We start from the raw sequence: 21,696 nt of genomic DNA on the forward strand, positions 1-21,696 counted from the left end.
TCTCTCCCCAACTCTCTCTCCCTCCTCCGTTCCCCCTGGTTCTCCATTAGGTCTCTCCTGTTTTCCTGCTAGACCTATGAGTGCAAACATGGTTTCTGTCCTTCTCTGCCTGGCTTACTTCACTCAGCATGACACCCTCAAGGTCCATCCACTTTCCTACGAAGGGCCATATGTCATTCCCTCTCATTGCCATGTAGTATTCCATCGTGAATATATAGCACATCTTCTTGATCCATTCGTCAGGTGATGGACATTTAGGCTCCTTCCATGTTTTGGCTATTGTTGACATTGCTGCTATGAACATTGGGGTACATGTGCTCCTATGCATCAGCATTTCTGTCTCTCTTGGTGTTTTCATTTCTTTTAAGACATAGGTTTATAGTGTAATATCTCATTGAGTTTAATTTGCATTTCAATAATGCTTAATGATATGGAACACCTTTTCATATGCTTATTTGACATCTGTATATTTCCTTGGAGGAAAATGTCTCTTCATGTCTCTTGTTCATGCTCTAATTAGATTGCTTTTGCCTTTTTGTTGTTGAGATTGAGGCATTTTATATACCCTATATGTTACTCCTTTGTGACATCTGTGGTTTGCAAATATTTTGTCCCATTCTGTAGCTTCTTAAGTTTTGCCAATATCCAATTTATTATTCTTTTCATTTTATGGATCACACTTTTGGAGTCAAGTCTAAAAACTGTCTAGTCTGAGATCCTAAAGATTGTCCCTAACACTTTTTCTAAGTTTGTATAGTTATGTTTTATATTTAAGTCCCTGATCCATTTTGAGTCAATTTTTGTATGAGGTGTGTAGTTTAAGAGAGGTGTTTATTTAGTGATTCCTTATTTATGCTTATGGAAGTCCTATTGCTCCAGTACTGTGTGTTGAAAAGCTTTCTTCCTTCATTGAAATGCTTTTGTACATTAGTAAAAAAAAATCAGTTGGGCATATTTGTGTGGATCTATTTCTGAGTTCTCTATTCTGCTTCAGTGAGCCATGCATTTTCCCGTTCTCTGATACCACGCAGTCTTGATTATTGCAGCTCTAATAAGCTTTGGTTTTGGTAAAATAATTTCTTCCACCTTATTCTTTTTTTCAAAATTGTTTCAACTATTCAAGGGTCTATGCCTTTCTATATAAATTTTAGAATATTCCTATTGATGTCTACAGAAAAAAATCTCACTTGGCTTTTGATAGATACTGCAGATCGGTCTGTCAATTCAAGGGGAATTGACATATTTAGTATGTTCTCTTTTGATTCACAACATAATATGTTTCTTCATTTATTTAAATCTTCTTTGATTTCTTTCATCAGCATTGTGCAGTTTTCAGCATATGAATCTTGAATATGTCTTGTTAGATTTACAGTTAAGTATTTAATTTTTGGACCAATTGTAAATAGTAATGCATTTTAAAATTTCAATGGCTTTATGTTGATTCTTTGTATGTTTAGTTTATATCTTGTAATGTTAATGAACTCAGTTATAAGAAGGTGTTGTTGTTTTTGTCTTTTGATATCTGGTGTTTTTTAAATAGATTCCTTGGAATTTTCTATGTAGATAATCATGTTATTTCCAAATGGAGTCCAATTTTCCCAAGGGTTCTTTTTTTTTTTAATCACAAATGATTGTTGAATTTTGTTAAATTCTTTTTCTACATCACTTGATATGATCATGTGGATTACTGTTGTAAAGGCACCTGGGTTTTATTTTAATCAGGTATGGTGAAACACACAGACATGGAAATGACTGTCAGGAAGGAAGAAATTTGTTCTATTTACAGATCCCTAGAAACTGAGTCAAGGCATGCCAGACTCTGCCAGGAGGCAGAGAGAGTGAGGAGAAAACTTGGGCAAGAATCTTAATTGTGATTTTCATGGGAAGAAATGAGCAAGGCAGGGAAAGAAGGGTAAGCAGGTTTAGGAATTAGGCTGTGTGAATAGTTTCAGCAAGCGCCTGGGTATAGGAGCTGTCCCTGGTCCTGGGGGTTATTAGGGCAGAGGAATAGTGACCCAGAGTGGAAGCATCTGATAAAGGAGGCAGGAGGGGATATGGGTGCTGGATTGGGTATTCTGCATATAACAGAGTTCTCTCTTGCTCTTTCTAAGAATCAGATGAGGGGCAGTTCCTCCCTCATCAAGTCCTCACATGCCATCAAATATAGAAACTAGAAAATTCAGTTAATCATTCAGTTAATTGATTTTTAAATATTGAGCTACCTTGTATCCTTGGATAAACCCTACTTGAATATAGTGTATAATTTTTTTATATATTGCTGAATTCTGCTGGCTAATATTCTGTTTAAGGATTTTTACAACCTCATTAATGAAGGATTTTGACCGCAAATTTACTTTATGGTTCTTGTAAAATAAAATCTGTAATTTTATTTTGTGATATTTTTGTTTCATCTTGGTATTTGGGAAATACTAGCTTCATAAATGAATCAAAAAGTGTTTCCTTCTCTTCTATTTTCTGGAAGAAATTATGTATAATAGATGCTAACTGTTCTTTGAAGATTTTGTAGGATTTTCCAGTGACACTGAGCCCAGTTTGGGTAACTTTTAAAATTACAAATGGAGGCACCTGGGTGGCTCAGTCTGTTGAGTGTCCGACTTCGGCTCAGGTCATGATCTCATGGTTCGTGGGTTCAAGCCCCACATTGGGCTCTGTGCTGACAGCTCAGAGCCTGGAACCTGCTTTGGATTCTGTGTCTTCCCTTCTCTCTACCCCTCCCATGGTCATGCTCTGTCTCTCTCTGTTTCTCAATAATAAATAACTATTTTAAAAATTTAAAAAAATAAAATAAAATTACAAATGTAATAATTTTATTAATAGTTGAGTGCTATTCAGATTACTTACTTCATATTGGGTGAGTAAAGGTAGTGTTTTCTGGGGAATCGGTCCATTTCTTCTCAGATGTCACATATATGTGTGTATAATTGCTTATAGTAGTCTTTGATCATCTTTTTGATGTCTGCAGTATCTGTAGCAATATCTGCACTTTTGTTCCTGATCTTGGTCATTTGTGACATGTCCCTTTGTTTCTTTGTCAGTCTTGCTAAATGTTTGTTTATTTTACTGACGTTTTCAAAGAATCAGCTCTTTGTCTCACTGATTTTCTTTATTGGTTTTCTATTTTCAATGTCATTGATTTCTGCTCTTTATTAGTTTCTTTTTTATCCTTGATTTGGCTTTAGTTTGCTCATCTTCCTCTATGTTCTTTTTTTTTTTAAGGTTTATTTATTTTGAGAGAGAGCAAGCGCGCATGCACGTGTGTGTAAGTGGGGGAGGGGCAGAGAGAGGGAGAAAGAGAGAATTACTGCAGGCTCCACACTGTCAGTGCAGGGCTTGATCCGGGGCTCAAATTCACAAACCAGGAGGTCATGACCTGTGACCAAGGTCAGACACTTAACGAACTGAGCCACCCAGATGACTCTCCCTCTACATTCTTAAAGTAGGGGCTTTAATTATCGATTCAAGGTTTTTCCCTCTTTCTGTATATATGTATTTAGTGCTATATATTTGCCTAAATTATAGCACTGTCACATTGTCAGCACTGCTTTAGCTGTGTTTCACAAACTTTATACATTGTATTTTCATTTCCCTTCAGTTCCGTGTATTTTTTAATTTCCCTTGAGACTTCCTCTTTGACCCATCCATGAATTATTTAAACGTGTTCTGTAGTTTCAAAGGGCTTGGAAATTTTCCTGTTATCTTTCTGTTACATCTCCAGTTTGATTCCATTATGGATAGATTTTACTGTATGATTTAACTTCTTTTAAGATTGTTGAGGTTTTTTATGTCCCAGGTATGGTCGGTCTGTCTTGATATATGTTCTGTGAGCACTTAAATTTTTTTAAATGTTTGTTTATTTTTGAGACAGAGAGAGACAGAGCATGAGCAGGGGAAGGTCAGAGAGAGAGGGAGACACAGAATCTGAAGCAGGCTCCAGGCCCTGAGCTGTCAGCACAGAGCCTGACGTGGGGCTGGAACCCACGAACCTGGAGATCATGACCTGAGCCAAAGTCGGACACTTAACTGACTGGGCCACCCAGGTGCCCCTATGGGCACTTAAAAAGAACATGTATTCTGTGCTATTGCATAGAATGTTTTACACATGTCAAAAGGATACATGTTTAAAATATGAAACATGAAATAAAAGAGCAGAATATTGTCTGTTTTGGGCTGCCTAAGTGACTCAGTCAGTGAAGTGTCCAACTTCAGCTCAAGTCATGATCTCCAGGTTCACGGATTGAAGCCTCGCATGAGGTCTGTGCTGACAATTCAGAGCCTAGAGCCTGCTTCGGATTCTGTGTCTCCCTCTCTTCCTGTCCCTCTGCCACTCGTGCTCTCTCTTTCACAAAAATAAATAAACAAACATATTAAAAAATAAAATAAAATAAAAATTATTTTCCCTGCTTGTTCAGACCTATTCCTTATTACCCCCTTTATTGGTCACTGGCTTCTCCTCCATTTATCTTCATCAGCGTTATTCTACTTTGCACACTTTCTGATATCAGATCCTTATCTTAAAAACACTGAGATGCTCTAATAGTGATCCCATCTGGGAAAACATGGCACATGGCTGAGAACAGCCTTTCTCTGCATATTCAGAGAGCAGAGAGGGCCTCCTGGACATGAGTGAGTGGAGCCCAGATTTGTAGGTCAGTTGTTGAGCCAGACTTCCAGGTAGCAGACATTTAGAGGTAGCACTTTTTGAATGTGGAGTTAGAATGCTTTGAGGATTAGTTTGGAAGATGTGTTCGCTCTCATGAATATGTGCTGAACTGAAGAGGTGCAAGGTATGGACTGATGTTCTAGTGAAGAATTAAAGATACTAAACAAACCATTACTTGATTGCCATCGTCTGTGTCCCCACCACCCATGAATGCTCTGTTTGTACTCCTCAGTACTGTATCACCAGCATCAAGCAGGCCATCAGTGAATAGTTATTTAGTCCAATTTCAAAAGCATGATCCCACTAAGAAAGGAAAGAAGGAAGAAAAGAAGGAAAGGAAGGGAAGAAGGAACAGAGCGTGGTAACCTTAGTGCTGCCTACGGGAAATTTACTCTGTCCCTTACTAGGCACACGGTAGGATCCCACTTCCTGATCCCTTTGAAGTCAGGCACGTGTTTGGCTTATCACATATGACAGATGAAGCATGTCACTTTCTGATGGCCAAACCTCAGATCTAAGGTGTGATTCTTCCAGCCATGGCAAGCAGCACTGTTCCAGATGGGGAAGGCTGCATCCCTGGCTGAGACCAAATCCAGCATGGCTCTCCGCCAACCCAGCAAGGACATTCTATTCTGTGTGAGCAAGAAATAAACCTTCATCGTTTTCAATGATAAAAAGCAGGGGCTGTGTGTTATAATATAACGGAGCTTGTTCTAAATGATAGAAAACAGCAAGAGTATGTCTTCAGCAGTGGGAAAATACATGATTTTCTTGTCTTCTTTGTCTTTCTCTATTTTCTAGTTTTTCAAAAACTGTTTAAATCTATTTTTGACTTTTCTAGAATGAGTATTATTTTTGTTATAAGGAAATAAGTTAGTTTAAAGTAAACTGAAGGACAAATTTTATAATTTGTAGATCCTTATAATTTGAAGTGATATTTTTACTGATAGATGCATTAAATCTGATAGATACAGAAATTAACACCATTTTCTTGAACACGGGCTTTTAGCACATATTTGTTAGTCACCAAAAACTCTGACAAAGTGTTACACTGTCACCAAATCCTGGCCTGCCATCTTGAGATAGGTCCAGACCCTAAGAAATGCAACTCAATGTAGGTAATGAACCAGTGGGGTCCTTGGAGACATTTTCCCTTTATCTGTGGTTTGCTTCCCCTTATCTATGGTTTGCTAATGAGATCAGGAAACACCTCAAACAGTGATAGTCATTGCTTATCAGAGAGTTGTGTTGGCTAACTTTTTCCTTCCCCCCCATCTTCCCCTGGCACCACACACACACACACACACACACACACACACACACACACACTCCATTATTAATGACACGGTCAGGCACATTTGTGAATACCAGAACATTTGCACATTGTCTTTAGTAGATAAAAGGGAGCTTCATTTAAATTTTTTAGAGAGACCTGAAGCTAAGTGATCTTGTTTCCACTCTGGCCCAAACCTAAACCTCAGGCACAGGATTTTTACGTGCATGTATCTGCACATAGTTGCTGGCTGACCTGGGCGAGAGATCAATAAAATCCCATGCCTTCAAGCTGGCAGACTTGAAGCCAGGGCTGACCTAGAGAGAACTGACTAGGTCTCAGCCCTGTGTTTTTTCTTTCACCCTTCTCTGGCACAAATAGAAGACCGTTTTGATGTCTTTAATGATTGAGTTTCCATAAACTAAAACTTAGAGTCTCTAGATATTTTGAAAAGGCAAATATTTTCTTTGAGATTTTGCCCACTGCCTCTAGAGTATTATTTTCAGAGTTGTCTTCCACTTTACTGACACAAAAGTGTATAACACATTGGCTCTCAATAGAAATAAAAACCCTGTTATTGGTCCTATTAGTAAAGCTCTGGTTTTATAAATAAAACCTTTGTATTACTCTCCTATAGTTCTTCAGTATCCATGCTTAGTGTGCGGTAATGAGTTTTATTTCTGAATAACAAGTTCAAAAAGTCCAAGGAGAGTGAGGTTAGTATTTAGCACTTTTTGTTAAGGGAAAACTCCGGGCAATGATCTTTTTTATTAAGGCACCAAACAACTTTTAGATCACAAACTACCCTAACAGAGAAAAGACAGCCTTGTTAAAATCCTTCACATGCCTAAAATTAGATTTGGAATAATGAGAGATTATGACACATCTCCAATTAATAAAAACAGCCTCTCCACGCTTACTTAGTAATTTCAGTACGTTTTTAAAAATAAAACAAATACGAAATATACACAGTCCAAAACAAAGACTTTTAGTCAAATTGTCTGGTTTATCTTCAAAATATGCAATTCCTTTGTACTCTGTGAAATGTCAAGATAGAGGCAAAAATTATTTTTACATCTCTAAAATGTCAACCCTTAGGCTGACATTCACGGACTTACATTGGGAACTGGGTCTCAGGGTGGATGACACCCGGGGATCCTGCAGACTCACAGGGCTCTGAAAAAAAAGCTAATAACTCTCTTGCCTTGTTACTAAAAAAGACCAAGGCAAGGCATTTCATAGGCCTTCAGGGATCGGCTTGGGGGGGGGGGAGCTCTTAGCTCAGGCTGCTCAGCTCCTTCTGCTCTCCTCCCTTCTTGCTTACATTTTACAAAGATGCTTGTTGCCATGAAATTGATTGGTACCACCTTTCGCAATTCAAATAGCTTCAGGTGTTTCTTCTTCTGTTTTTCTTTTTTAATCCATTAGCCGAGATGAATGCAGGGTAATCTGCGGAAACTCTGCCTCAGAAGCTCAGGTCCCGGAGTCGTGGGACTAGCTCAGACTTCGTGGGCAAGGCCCCTTATTTTGTGGGTCTAATTAGCATGGAGAACAGCTTCTCAGTTTTTCTAAAGATAAGACTGTGCCCTGATCTGTGCTCTAAAATGGAAGCATTTACAAGATGCTCTTATTTCTTATTTCCCGATGTATACAAGATATGTTGATCTACAGAAGAGGAGGTCTGTATTCCCTCAGTTAGGGGAATGAACTAGCCCATCAATCCACAATATCCTCTCCCTGGGCCCTACCGTGTGGGTCCTGGCATGAAAGAAGGAACCTAACTCAGGAATCTGTGCAAAAGTTGCCAGCAACTGCTGTCATACGTTGGTGGACTCCAGAAAGCTCCATCTCTTCAGCTCTTCTGAAATCCTTTTCCAATCCCTTCCTATGCCCAGAAAGTTCACCTGCTGTCATGATAACGTCCCTGGAAAGGACTGGAGCCCGCGGTCGGAGAACGATGGTAGAAGAGTGAGCGTACCCCCAAGTGTATCTGACGCCTGGCAAGGTCCCGGCTCCCTCACACCTGGCTCGCACACACTCGTGCCGCGTCAGAGACCCTATCACTGTGACCTGGGGACCTCGAGGCTGGCACGTAGGCACACGTTTTAAGTTATGCAGTCAAAGGAGAGGAAGGAGGCAAGGGGAATGGAGGAAATGTTAACAGCTAGGAAGTACGTGTGCTTTCCTTCATTCCTGCCATGAGCTGCTGCTTTAGTCAGAGAGAAGTAGGTTGTTCAGGGCTGCGGTCCTGCCGGCCCAGTCCAGTCTGGAATGTGTGCTAATTGGTGTGCATTTCTCTCTTTCTGCCCCAGGACAGCTTTCCAGCCCGCTTTGGAGGAGTCCATTTTGTCAACCAACCCTGGTACATCCACGCCCTGTACACACTCATCAAGCCGTTTCTTAAAGACAAGACCAGGAAGCGGGTAATGAAAACAAACACTCAATGGGGTGTGGAGGGGCAGATACTGGACGCTCCTTTCAGTCTCTCCGCTCCCTTCTCTCTCTTTCTCTCTCCTTAATTTTCACTGTGGGTTTTCTGCACTCCCTGAGCCTTTGAGCCTCAGCTGGAGTTTGCAAATGGCCTGGATTTAATCAATAATTTAGTAGAACTGGGTTATTTTCAGAGTCCCAGTGACAAACCAAAGGAAACTTTGAAGGCATGCAAATACCAGATGCCCGTTTTACTGTAAATGCTCGAGGGAGGGAGATCGGGGTCAAGCAGCTTCCCGCTCATGGAATATTTTAACAGCTAGCATTTTGTCCTGCAAATGTATTATCCTGATGAAGAATGTTTACCATTTGTTTTTCTTCCCCACGGCTCTCGGGTCAGGGCTGCCAGCTCCCTCACCTTTGAGGCTGGGAAAGCATTCTTCACGAGAAATAATAATGCTCTTAGGAAGAAGGCTTTTAAAGTCTTAATTGCATCAGCTGATGACATTTGGGAGGCCAGCACCTTCCATCAGGGCTGGGGTTTTTCATGGCATTCTGATTAGCTGAGAGACTGAACATTGTTTCTGCACTCCCTCTGACTCTCAGGTTCCTCATTTTATGACAGGGACACAAACCCCCATATCACAGAGCTGTTGGGTAATTTAATGAAGCAGGTAGCATAACGCCACTCACGTGGTAGAGACTCAGTGAGTTTTATTCTCTTCACCATTTAGCTCCCGTTCTTTTAAGTTTTTTTGATTTCAGCTACCTCCTGGGTCAGGTGCACCACCCCTCAAGGGAATCGGGCCACGCGGTCAGTCTTATGGCACCTCACACACACCCCAGGGAGCCACCTGCTGGGGAAGAGCCTGAAGATTAGGGGTGAGGGGATGATGATGTGACAGACACCCCCTCCCCACATACACACCCACATATACACTCTGCATTGTCCCTAACTCCTAGACCTCAGGTGCTTCCAGATTCTTAGGAAACATGCAGCAGGGCACTGGAGGGGAAATTCTCCTGTCCCCAAGTAAGCACAGAATTAAGAACTAGAACTCACCAGCCCAGGGAGGCAGGGACATTCAGAAGCATTCTGCAAACGGTCTAAGGCTCAGGACATAGGAGGGAGTGTCTAGAACTCTGGGTACAGAACAGAATCTGACAGGTGAAGAATCCAGCCTCCCATCTGCTGGTTTCTTCCATCCCACAGTGCTGCAGGAGAGAACGCCAACTTCCACAGCACTCTTTGTCCCTTAGGAACGGCAGGTGGTGGCTACTGATGGGAAAGCCGACTGGTGTGGCCACTCTGGGAAACAGTACGGAGGTTCCTCAAAAAGTTAAGAATAGAGCTATCCTATGACATACCAATTGCACTGCTAAGTATTTACCCAAAGGATACAAAAATACTGATTCGAAGGGGTTCATGCACCCCGATATTTATAGAAGCAGTATCAACAATAGCAACATTATGGAAAGAGCCCAAATGTCTTTTGATTAATGAATGGATACACACACACACACACACACACACTGGGATATTTCTCAGCCATAAAAAGAATGTGGAATTTAAGAAATAAAACAGATGAGGATGGGGGGGAGGGAGTGAGAAGCAAACTATAAAACAGACTCCTTTTTAAAATGTTTATTTATTTATTTAGAGAAAGAGAGAGAGAGCAAGAGAGCACTTGTGCACAGGGGAGAGGCAGAGACAGAGAGACAGAGAATCCCAATCAGGCTTTGCACTGTCAACGCAGAGCCTGACTCAGGGCCCTGTCTCATGAAGCGTGAGATCTTGACCTGAGCCCAAATTAAGAGTTGGATGCTTAACCAACTGAGCCACCCAGGTACCCCAACAGGCTCTTAACTATAGGGAACAAATTATAGAGTACCTGGAGGGGAAGGGGGTGGGGCATGGGCTAAATGGGTGTAGGTTTTAAGGAGGGTAATTCTGACAAGCCTTGAAGGTTGTATGTAAGTGATGAATCGCTAAATTCTCCTGAAACTAATATTACACTCTATGATAAATAACTGGAATTTAAATTTAATTTTAAAAACTTGAAACCAAAAATATGAATATCACAAATAAAATTGAAAGTATAAAGAATTCAAAAATAAAAAAAAGAACTGGAGGTGTTAGGTGGGTGGGTACAAATATTTGCTTTAAATACCAGAGCTAATATTTAGCTCTAGCTTTTCCACATGCTTCAAATACTATAGTTCCTCCTGAAAAGTGTTTTGCAGGGGCGCCTGGGTGGCTCAGTTGGTTAAGCCTCCGACTTCGACTCAGGTCAGATCTCACGTTTGTGGGTTCGAGCCCCGCATCAGGCTCTGTGCTGACAGCTAGCTCAGAGCCTGGAGCCTGATTCCTGTTCTGTGTTTCCTTCTCTCTCTCTGCCCCTCCCCCTCTCATGCTCTGTCTCTCTTTGTATCAAAATAAATAAAACGTTAAAAAAAAAAAGAAAAGTGTTTTGCAAAAGCCAGGACATGTGTGTTTCTTCAAAAGCAATCATTCTTATTAAAATTGAGATCCAACTTCAGAAAATGCATTGTTTTCTGAAGTGCTGCCGTATTCTTCTGAGGAATCTTGGCACTTAGCTCCTTGGCCCTTTCCTTTTTAAATAATATAATTATATCATAAATGGCAATCAATACAACAGAGCAAGGTAGTAAGTATATGTGTCAATTACACAGTATATTATAATATGGCATAATTGATAGTACTTTTATGGTATGTTATTATGCTATATTTAAGGTTTTCAAAGTCACCTTTACCTTGCAGACTGGTTAACTGCAGTGTGCGTGTCTACACCTGTGTGAATATAATCAGTGGTCCTATGTTTGGGTAACATGCAACATGAAGTATGGGAACAGAGATCACTCCACGGGAGCACCTTAAGTAGACTTTCAGAAGTCAATTCTTAAATTATAGGAAATGGACATTATCAACTAGTGGCTTATCCACTTTGTGGACCTGTCTGGAAAGAATTGTGATTTGGGGAAGTGTTCTCCCCTGCTAGACCAGTTCCCATCACCATTCATTATATGTTTAGAAGATGCAGATTTATTCGAATGTCAGCCCTCAACCCACACATAAATGGAAGATGGCTGCAAAAATATCCATAAGTTCTCAGCCACAGTTTTCAGGTCCACTAAGAGCACTGATAAGGCTTTACCTCATGTCTACACCACCCTGGGAGCTAAGAACATTTTAAAAGAGTAAGAAAACATCACCCCTTTTCCTGAGGATCCTTCTCATGGGGAAGCAAAAGATAAGTGAACAGATCAGAAAAAATGGAAGTCAGCAATAATAGTTACTTGGGGAAAGCGAGGAGCAGAACCAGAGGGCATGGGTGCCTCTGGGAAGGAGGAGGAGGATGCCGCTTGGTGAAGGTTTGGGGAGGATGGTTAGATGGGGGGGCGGTGCACAGAGGGCAGAAGCCATTTGTGGGGAGCGGAAGGAAGAGAGCAATGTGGGGATGCATGTGAAGCATGGTCGGGGTTTGCATGGTCTAAGTCACTACCCTTTTTGTCAGCAGGGATAATTAGGAGATTACTGTATGTGTAAATTTGGGCCGTGGCCCAATAATACCCAATTTGTTCATAAACTTCATTTTTTAAGGACTATTAATTCAGCCCCTTTTCTGAGCAATAAATTAACATTTTATGAAGATTAAGCTGCAGACACAAAATTGGATGCTTCTTTAAACACCATGATCACCAGCAGCACATCCAATTTGTCATTGCTAAATTGTGTCTTAGGCTAAATAGTTGCTCATATGTTTTGGATTTTTTGTTGATAGTTGTTTTTCCCTTTGCAGATTTTCCTGCATGGAAACAACTTAAACAGCCTTCACCAGCTAATCCACCCTGAATTTTTGCCCTCTGAGTTTGGAGGAACCCTTCCTCCATATGACATGGGAACATGGGCCCGGACGTTACTTGGTCCAGACTACAGTGATGAAAATGACTATACTCACACTTCCTACAATGCAATGCATGTGAAACACACATCCTCCAACCTGGAGAGAGAATGTTCGCCCAAGCCGATGAAGAGGTAAGACCTGCACTGTCAGAGGCTCCAAGTCAGAAGTTCATAAGCATTTTTGATTTGGGCCTATTGTGGGTTAAGTCATTGAAGACCTGAACGGGCACAGAACTTGAATAAAATAAATTGCAATTCATTCTTAGCTGATTTCCCTAGAATCGAAAGCAAATGGGGCTTGGCTGGCCCAGAAATCTAGTTATCCCTGTTGTATTAAAGAACTAGTTAAAGGCTGGACCTCACTCATGTCATGATTACAGTGCTCGTCTCTAGAGAGTCTGTTAACACACACAGAATGAAATGTTGTGCCTTTGAGATGCCCTGGATTGAAAAAGCAACCTGCCAGAAAGCATTCCTATCATCTGTGAATTTAGAACCTTTTATTGAGCATTTGCCTAGAAGTACTGATAGGTGCTAGGAACACATGAATAAGAACAGAGAAGTGTGGCTTGGGAAAATCTGTTGAGTAAGACTTTTGTCAACATATTTATAAAGTGGGTGACATTGAAGCTAGGTTGTGAAGGATGAAAATCAGTCCCCCGGGCATAAATAGAAGGCATTTGAGACAGATGAGATAGAAACAGGGATGGAGGGATGGGATATTCTGGTGTGGCAAACAGGTGTGCAAGGGGAGGGGGATGGGAGTGGGCATGGAATGAAGTTCTAAAGATTGGTGCATCCAGGGGGTGAAATATATTGCATATCATATTTAATGGAGTGCTGTGAAAGAGGATTGTTTTAAATTGACGTACAAATGAGTGCTTTCTCATTGTAACAATTAAAACCTTATTTTTAAGGCTACGATCTCTTTGACCACTACCCTCAGTCTCAATCCCAACTTTACCCAAAGGTAACCATTGCTATCGGAGGAGGATAGGCCATTCCACTTTCCATTCCATTTTCTGGATATTACCTGCATCTGTCCACACCCATAGAAACTATCTAATACTATGTATTAGTTTCCTGGAGTTGCTGCAATGACACACCACAAACTGGGTGACTTAAGCAATAGAAATGTGTTTTCTCACAATTCTGGAAGCTAGAAGTCCAAGATCAAGATATTGGCAGGGTTGGGTCTTATGAGACCTCTCTCCTTGTCTTGTAGATGCCTGCATTCTCCCTCTATCTTCACATGGACTTCCCTCTGTGTCTGCCTCCTAAGCTCTCTTTACAAGGATACCAGTCATATTGGATGAGGACTTGCCCTCAAGACCTTGTTTCACCTTAATTATCAATTTTAAAGGCCCATCTCCAAATATAGTCACATTCTGAGATGCAGGGGATTGGAGCTTCAACAATTGAATTTGGGGGGTCAAGGCATGGTTTATCCCACAACATACTGTTATGTACATCTTTCTATGCCAGTAAATCTAGACACATCTCATGTTTTTCATGCTGCTCAGTATTCCAGTACATGAATATGTCACAGTTTAGCCATTTCCCTGTCGATGAGCATTTAGCTCATCTGAGTTTTTTCTCTATTCCAAATGACAAGAGAAAAAGTTCCTGATATGCCTCCTTCATTCTCATAGGAAGCTCCTCGGATAAACTTGGAGCCTTGTAGTTGCTGGGTCAGAGTGTGTGTGTTTTCAATTTAGCCCACACTACCTGGTGGCCTTCCTAAATGATGGCACTAATGGAGACTTCCAGCAACATGTGTGAAAATGTCCTTTCCCCAGACTCTACCTTTCAGACTTTATATGATCAGAATTCAATTCTAATCATCATCCTGATAGCAAGTCAATTCTATGTCATTTTTGTTTTCATCTGTGTCTCCTCACTGGACAGAGTTGAGCAGAGAAATGACATAATGACATAGAAAGTCTGAGTTTTATGAGGATCGTGGAATTCGCAGGGAAATATAGACTAAAAGCCATCCGAAGGCTGATGCAGGAACTCGTCAAGGGATAAGGGCCATAGTGAAACCGAAGCAAGACGACTGTCTGTACTCTGAGGCGGTTGGGGATGGAGGGGTGTCACCGTAAAAGTCTCCTTTGGAGAACTGAGCTTGCACTGATGTCCTGAAGCAAGAGAGGAGGAGGAGGATTTCCACATCTCCGGCTCCGTTGGGAATATTGCATGCACATGTCTGGTGAAGCCTCTCTACTGAGACCGGAAAGATCTGGAAATTTATTACTCCCCAGGTTAACAGCTGACATTCTCTGGGAAGTGTTGGTCATGGGAGCTGTGCAGCTGGCTTTGTGTCTCCACAATGAAGGGACTGACCTTACTGGTATAGTTGAGATTGTCCCGTCCAGGCTCTGAACTACTCTCGGGACAGGCTACGGCACAGGCATGGTTATAATGTAACAACTCACACTGTTGACTCATTCTGAACCCTTTACCTGCATTAACTCTCTAAATCCTCTCCATAACGGTATGAGAAAGGTGTTATTGCTCTTCCCATTTCACAAGTGGGAAAACCGACACAGAAAGGTTAACCAACTTTTCAAGGTCACACAGCTAGTAAATGGCCAAGCTGGGATTCAGAGCTGGGCAGTCTGGCTGTTCACTGTGTGTTCATGTCCTCTATAAGATAAAGCACACTGTCTGCTTTTCCTCGTACTTTCTACCCACACTTCTAGTGCCAGCCTTCTCTCTCCAATCTCTTCATGGGCAGGGACAATGACATTTCCTGTGGTTTGTCCCTACCTTATCTCTATAGACTCAGATAAAGTCATCACACCCTCAGATTTGTTGGAATGTCCAAAGTCAGGTAGCATAAAGTAGGAATCTGCCACTCTTTCTCCAGATAATCAGTTACAGAGTCACATCTCTTTTAGGTGACTAGCCATGTCCTGACTCCAAGTTCTGCCTCTGAGTTGATGTTGAGGATCAGAGGGGATGATAGCCTCCATTATTAGACAGTGGGTTCTAGAGGGTAAAGCCTTTGTATAACATTTATTCACTTTATGTCCTCTTCAAGAATCCAATTCAATGTCCAGCACACAACAGACACACAAAAGACACCCTGCTGCATATGAATGAATTAGTGTTGAATGAAAGCTGCTACTTCCAAAACCCATCCTTAGTGCACTTGTCCAATTGCTTCAGCCCAACTGTCAGCTCCTATATATAGAGAGCTAATTTCTTCTGGATTTCATGCATCCTAACTTACAGGATCTTACAGCCTAGTAGGGGAAATAAGATCTGCCTCCAAATAACTTTAATAGAATGCAGAATGGAAGAGGTACTATAAAGGAGATGCACGAACCTGCTGAAATGTTCTTTTGACCAGGAGGATTCTTAGAGAAGTCCTCATGGACAAGGGCATAGCTGACCCAGGTTTCGGAGAAGGTAAGATAGCAGAGTCAAAATCCAAGACTATTCCAGAGAAGCTAGTGATTGTATACGCATCTCATTACCCCACCATGGCCATCAAGGTGTCCTGCCCAGTCTTGCTCTCATAAGTGGTGGCATCTTTGAGCCTCTGCTTGGGGATTTTAGGCAGCAGCCGGATGGGCAGTGAGAAGACTGGTACCAACAGTGACACAGCAGGGAGGGACCACCCCAGCTGTGAGACTGTGCCTGTTGTCAGGTGCTTCACTGATGGAGGTCCATGCTCAGACAATCATGGGGACAGAACAGCCACCATTCATAGCATCTGAGTCCTCAGAACTCAAAAGGACATGGAAACATTGAAGACAGAATTGGAGATCTTAAAGGCCATCTCTTCTGGCTTCCCACCACATATGGTATCTGTTCTCCAGTCCAGGCTGCCAGCCAGCCTCAGTTTGCATCATCCAGAGATGGGCAGGCCACTAATGGGACAGCATGTTCCCAGGAGCACAGTTTTAGGAAGTACCTCCTTGGTCTGAGCCAGATGACCTGGGTCTATTCTGTGGGATAATGTTCCACCTTCTAATGGGTAGACCCTGAGTCCCAATCCCTGCCTCTATAGTTCCCATTGGGCTTCTGTGGATTGTCACCGGAACCTAGTCACTATTTATAATGTGGCGTCTGAGTTCCTAGTGGCTCAGAACAATGCTTTCTGGCATGTGTAGGTAAAATCTAAAATGTATAAAATTCTCAGTGAATTAGTGGTTCTAACTAGCTCTTTTCTTTTTCCAGATAAGTTTGCTTCAACCCTCAAGCAGAAAAACCTTAAAAAAATTATTAGTTTAGATGGAAATTTTTCTTTTTTTCACAAATAAAAATTACTTTTTTTAAAAATTTAAAAATTTACTTAATAGTTGGTTTCCATATAACACCTAGTGCTCTTCCCCACAAGTGCCCTCTCCATGACCATCACCTCCCTATCCCCTTCCCCCCTCCCTCTTCAGCCCTCAGTTTGTTCTCAGCATTCAAAGGTCTCTCATGATTTGCTTCCCTCCCTCTCACCAACTCTTATCCCCTCCTTTCCCCTTCCCCTGGTCTCCTGTTAGGTTTCTCCTGTTAGACCTATGAGTGGCAACATATGGTATCTGTCCTTCTCTGCCTGACTTATTTCACTTAGCATGACTCCCTCTAGGTCCATCTACTTTGCTACAAATGGCCAGATTTCATTCTTTCTCATTGCCAAGTAGTATTTCATTGTATATATATACCACATCTTCTTGATCCATTCATCAGTTGATGGACATTTAGTCTCTTTCCATGATTTGGCTATTGTTGAAAGTGCCACTGTGAACATTGGGGTACATGTGCCCCTATGCACCAGCACTTCTGTATCCCTTGGATAAATTCCTAACAGTTCTATTGCTGGGTCATATTGCTGGAGTTCTATTGATAGTTTTTTGAGGAACCTCCACACTGTTTTCTAGAGCAGCTGCACCAGTTTACATTCCCACCAGCAGTGTAGGAGGGTGCCCGTCTCTCCACACCCTTACCAGCATCTGGAGTCTCTTGATTTGTTCATTTTAGCCACTCTGACTGGTGTGAGGTGGTATCTCAGTGTGGTTTTGATTTGTATTTCCCTGATGCTGAGTGATGCTGACCATCATTTCATGTGCCTGTTGGCCATCTGGATGTCCTCTTTGGAGAAGTGTCTGTTCAGGTCTTCTGCCCATTTCTTCACTGTATTATTCATTTTTTGGGTATAGAGTTTGGTGAATTCCTTGTAGATTTTGGATACTAGCCCTTTATCTGATATGCCATTTGCAATGATCTTTTCCCATTCTGTTGGTTGCCTATTAGTTTCTTGATTGTTTCCTTTGCAGTGCAGAAGCTTTTAATCTTGATGAGGTCCCAATAGTTTATTTTTGTTCTGGATTCCCTTGCCTTTGGAGATGTGCCAAGTGGGAAATTGCTGTGATTGAGGTCAAGGAGGCTATTTCCTGCTTTTTTCTCGATGGAAATTTTCCTAAACAGAATCTTTCAATATTGATCTGTCCTTTAAGAAAATGATGCCTTTGTAGGCTTTTGAGTGTGTGGCATTCTCTGCTCTGACAGACAGAGTTTTGTATTTTTAACTTCTTCTTTCTGCTTTTCATTTTACAAGTTAATTTATTTCCTTCCTGGCCATCAGCTGTCACTTTCTGTCCTTGGAATTACGTATGTCAGAAGCACTCTGTTTCCTCCTATCTAATTTACTACTGGAATACATTTTAGGATTGGAAAGTAAGTAGCCCCACTTAATAAAATGGTCCAGCACATAACAGTAAATGGGCTTTGTAATAGTTATGATTATTTGGGCTGCAAATCAGATACAACTCCGATTGGACTGCTTTCAATGATATGGAGAATTTATTATTTCACATAATGAGAAGTTGCAGAGTGAGGTGATCGTAGACTGGTGTGTTCCAGGGTCTCAGCGGTGGCACCTGTGACCCAGGCTCCTGGCCCTGTGTCCCACATGATGAAGACTTCCCAGGCAGGAGTGCACCCTGATTCACACAGGCCTGTACGCCCTAACCACAGGGACGTTTTTCCCACTAGGAAGGAGGAGGGGATGGCTTGGGTCAGGATCAGCAGCCTTGCTTCAGGTTTGGGATTGCAGGCCTGACGTTTCTGCTTCATGAAGCAAGTGCGTGGTTTTCTCATCAGCGCATAGATCTTGTGATATCTCTTTCACATATTAGGCATTGCTTATTAATTGCTTTCCAGTTGTAGACTTTATCTATGATAAAGTAATTAAAATGGTTATAGATATTATTTAAAAGGCACACACACACACACACACACACAGAAAAGCACTGTCTTGAGCTGCTGGTGGATGATCAGTGATTTTTAAAGTTATACTTACAATATATATATGTATATATTATTCATGTGTATATATGCTCAGACATATATATATATACTATATGTTGTGTATATATAAAAATGCACACACATGTGTGTATTGAAATATATACACATGTATGTAGGGTTTTTAAAAAAAGATTATATGTAATAAACCAATAAAAATTTATTGGTAAATTTTATCCTAAGACCTGAGTAAGGAACTGGGGCCTTTCCCCAGAGCTGAAGCCGTCCAAGTGCACATTGTTCAGCAGCTGGGGTGGTTTGGAAGAACACTTCTCAGAGAGCACCCTCCTTCTGCACTCAGAGAGCACCCTCCTTCTGCGCCCCCCACCCCCACCCCAGTGCGAGGTGCCACAAATGGCCCAGGCTGCCTTGCCTCGTTCCTCTGTTGGTGGGTCTCCCCTAAGACCCACAATGGAGCTGACGGTCTCAAAGAAATACAAAGCAGCATTGCTCGCATTTCTGGGCGGAAGTGACAGGGGGTGCACTGACAAGCGAGGTGCTGGGCCTTCCAGAGGCGCCACCACCGCCAGCAAGGGAGCATCTGGTTTTCCAGGCCTGGGGTGTGTGGCCGTCCTGATGGAGGGGCCGGTGCTCTTCTGGACCATACAGGACTGGCATAGAAAGAAGGGGAACGACCCAATCAGAACTGCTGTGTCCCGGCCAGAGCAGGAAAACTGGCGGCCTCCACCAGGCAGCCAGGGAGAGAAAGCTTGCATTTTACAAGGTTTTGAGGAGGCTCCTCTGGGTTGTACCAGGGCGGGCAGCCTCTGTGTGCAAGATACACAGCCTCCACAAAAAATGGTATGGAGGGGGCGCCTGGGTGGCATGGTAGGTTAAGCAGCTGACTTCAACTCAGGTCATGATCTCACCGCTGTGAGTTTGAGCCCCACGTCGGGCTCTGTGCTGACAGCTCAGAGCTTGGAGCCTGCTTCTGATTCTGTGTCTCCCTCTCTCTCTGCTCACACTCTGTGTCTGTCTCTCTCAAAAATAAATAAACATTAAAAAAATTTTTAAATGGTATGGAAAATATTAAAATTATATATAAACATTCATTGTATTATTCCCCTTATATCAGGACTTAGGAAATTTTAGAACCAGGGAAATCCTTAGAAGTCACCTAGGGGTCATCAGCCTCTCTGCTACCAAGGACCCCTTTTGTGCGCCACCCCCCCCCCTCTGCACGCACCCTCCGCACGCACTCTCCCTATGTAGATTATTGAGAGAACACTGCATTTACTAGGAAATGACAAGGACACGTTGCCATAATGTAATCCATGTTATTTCACAGAATTATCCTAAGATCATTAATTTTAATAAAAACAAAGTTATTTACTATTTAATTTAAATTTTAGCCTCAGAGATGTTAAGTTCTATTAAGTTTTGTGGCTTCTAAACAATAATTTATCTGCCCCTTCCCTTGCCCGCTCCTGCTTCTGTGCAGGAGCAGCTTCGTAGATCTCAGGCCTCCCAACTTTTAGTCTGGGGAATTTTCTAGACAGACATGCAGCCAACTTCTTCCGAAAGCAGGATGTCTTGCCCCGGGCAGATGTTCCACACGTATTTGATATTTTGTCTTTTGAAAAGTAGAAGTACATGGTGTGCTTTTGTTCCATTGGTGCTTAGATTTAAAAAATACTTTTTCTTCTTCTAATTATTAGAGTCAAGGTCCTGAAAAGGCTCACAGGGTAACAGACTGTGTTGCCCAAGTTATTTTATCGTAGGGATCATTCTGTACACTTGTCTCCTGGAGGCTGGGTAGGTAAACAGCTCGCCAGAGTTTGTAATGGAAAATCAGGAAGCTGATTTAAGTTCACGGAGACCCAGCTGGTCTGAACCTTGGCTGACAATTTTTGTCTGCGTTGTTTTCTGGAGGTCCCCTCACATGTGCTCAGACGCATCCGTCTGCATTTTGATCTGGGCTCCATCTGCCACACAAGGGAAAGGAACATTATCTTTTTTAAGGTCTTAAATTGCAATGTCTTTAAATTTTTTTTAGTTTATTTTTTTTGAGAGAGAGAAAGATAGAGAGAGCGAGCAGGGGAAGGGCTAAGAGAGAGAGGGAGAGAGAGAATCCCAAGCAGGCTCCTCACTGTCAGCGCAGAGCCTGACGCAAGGCTCGAACTCATGAACCATGAGATCAGGATCTGAGCCAAAACCAAGAGTTCGATGCTTAAACAACTGAGCCACTCAGGCGCCCCTTGTTGATAGTGGAACAAAGGCTCCTTCTCAGAAGCCCAGAAGTTACCATAAGCAGAAAAGCACATTGTACTTCCCTGGTGTAGCAGGTGCGCTGCCTGGAGTTATCACTGTGCCCAGTCACGTGGGGAAACAGAGTCAGTGCGAGGAAAAGCAGAGCCAGGGGGGCTTGGCCACGCCCACCCTGGCCTTGTCTATCTAGCTGGTACTTACTGAGGGCCTCCTCTGTGCCGCCCACAGGCTTTCATGGAATCAAAAGACCCGGGTCAGCTTAGTGCCTCAGTGTAACAACATTGCACCATTCACGCACATGAGCACAATCACAACATTTTGGTTATTAATTCTGTACCAGCATTCTAAGATGGCCTGACCTAGCGAAGATTCAGGTGCCTTCACTATGCATTTACATTTAAAGATGTTTGTCTCCAGGGGTTTTTTTCCCCAAATGCTTGTTTATTTATTTTGAGAGAGAACGAGAGAGGAAGGGGCAGAAAGAGAGAAAAAATCCCAATCAGGTTTCACCCCCAGCACAGAGACCAACATGGGGCCCATCCCACAACAATGACCTCATGACCCCAGCCAAAATCAAGAGCCAGATGATCCATAGACTGAGCCACCCAGATGCCCCTCCAGATTTTTGGTTTTTGTTTTCTAGCTGTGTGATAACAGCATTCATAGAGTCAAAGCAGTCCATTCTTGGAGTTTCTATTTTTTTTTTTCAACTAACTAGAATTTTATTTTATTTTATTTTTTTTCCATAATATTTTATTGTCAAATTGTTTTCCATACAACACCCAGTGCTCTTCCCCTCAAGTGCCCTCCTCCATCGCCACCACCTGTCTTCCCCCCTCCCCCCTCCCCCCCAACCCTCAGTTCATTCTC

At 42.2% G+C, this 21,696-nt stretch overlaps 1 protein-coding gene across 1 annotated transcript in view; it reads left to right on the forward strand.

Annotated features, from left to right (window-relative positions):
* CLVS1 (clavesin 1) overlaps positions 1-21,696 on the forward strand; it is a 167,318-nt gene that overhangs the window by 122,695 nt on the left and 22,927 nt on the right. The window contains exons 4-5 of the mRNA XM_029923906.1: positions 8,267-8,377; positions 12,206-12,441. Of these exons, the coding sequence (XP_029779766.1) occupies positions 8,267-8,377; positions 12,206-12,441 (347 nt within the window). The remainder of the gene's footprint in view (positions 1-8,266; positions 8,378-12,205; positions 12,442-21,696) is intronic.

This window comes from Suricata suricatta, chromosome 15 (genome assembly GCF_006229205.1).
Source record: "Suricata suricatta isolate VVHF042 chromosome 15, meerkat_22Aug2017_6uvM2_HiC, whole genome shotgun sequence".
Classification (NCBI taxonomy): Eukaryota; Metazoa; Chordata; class Mammalia; order Carnivora; family Herpestidae; genus Suricata; species Suricata suricatta.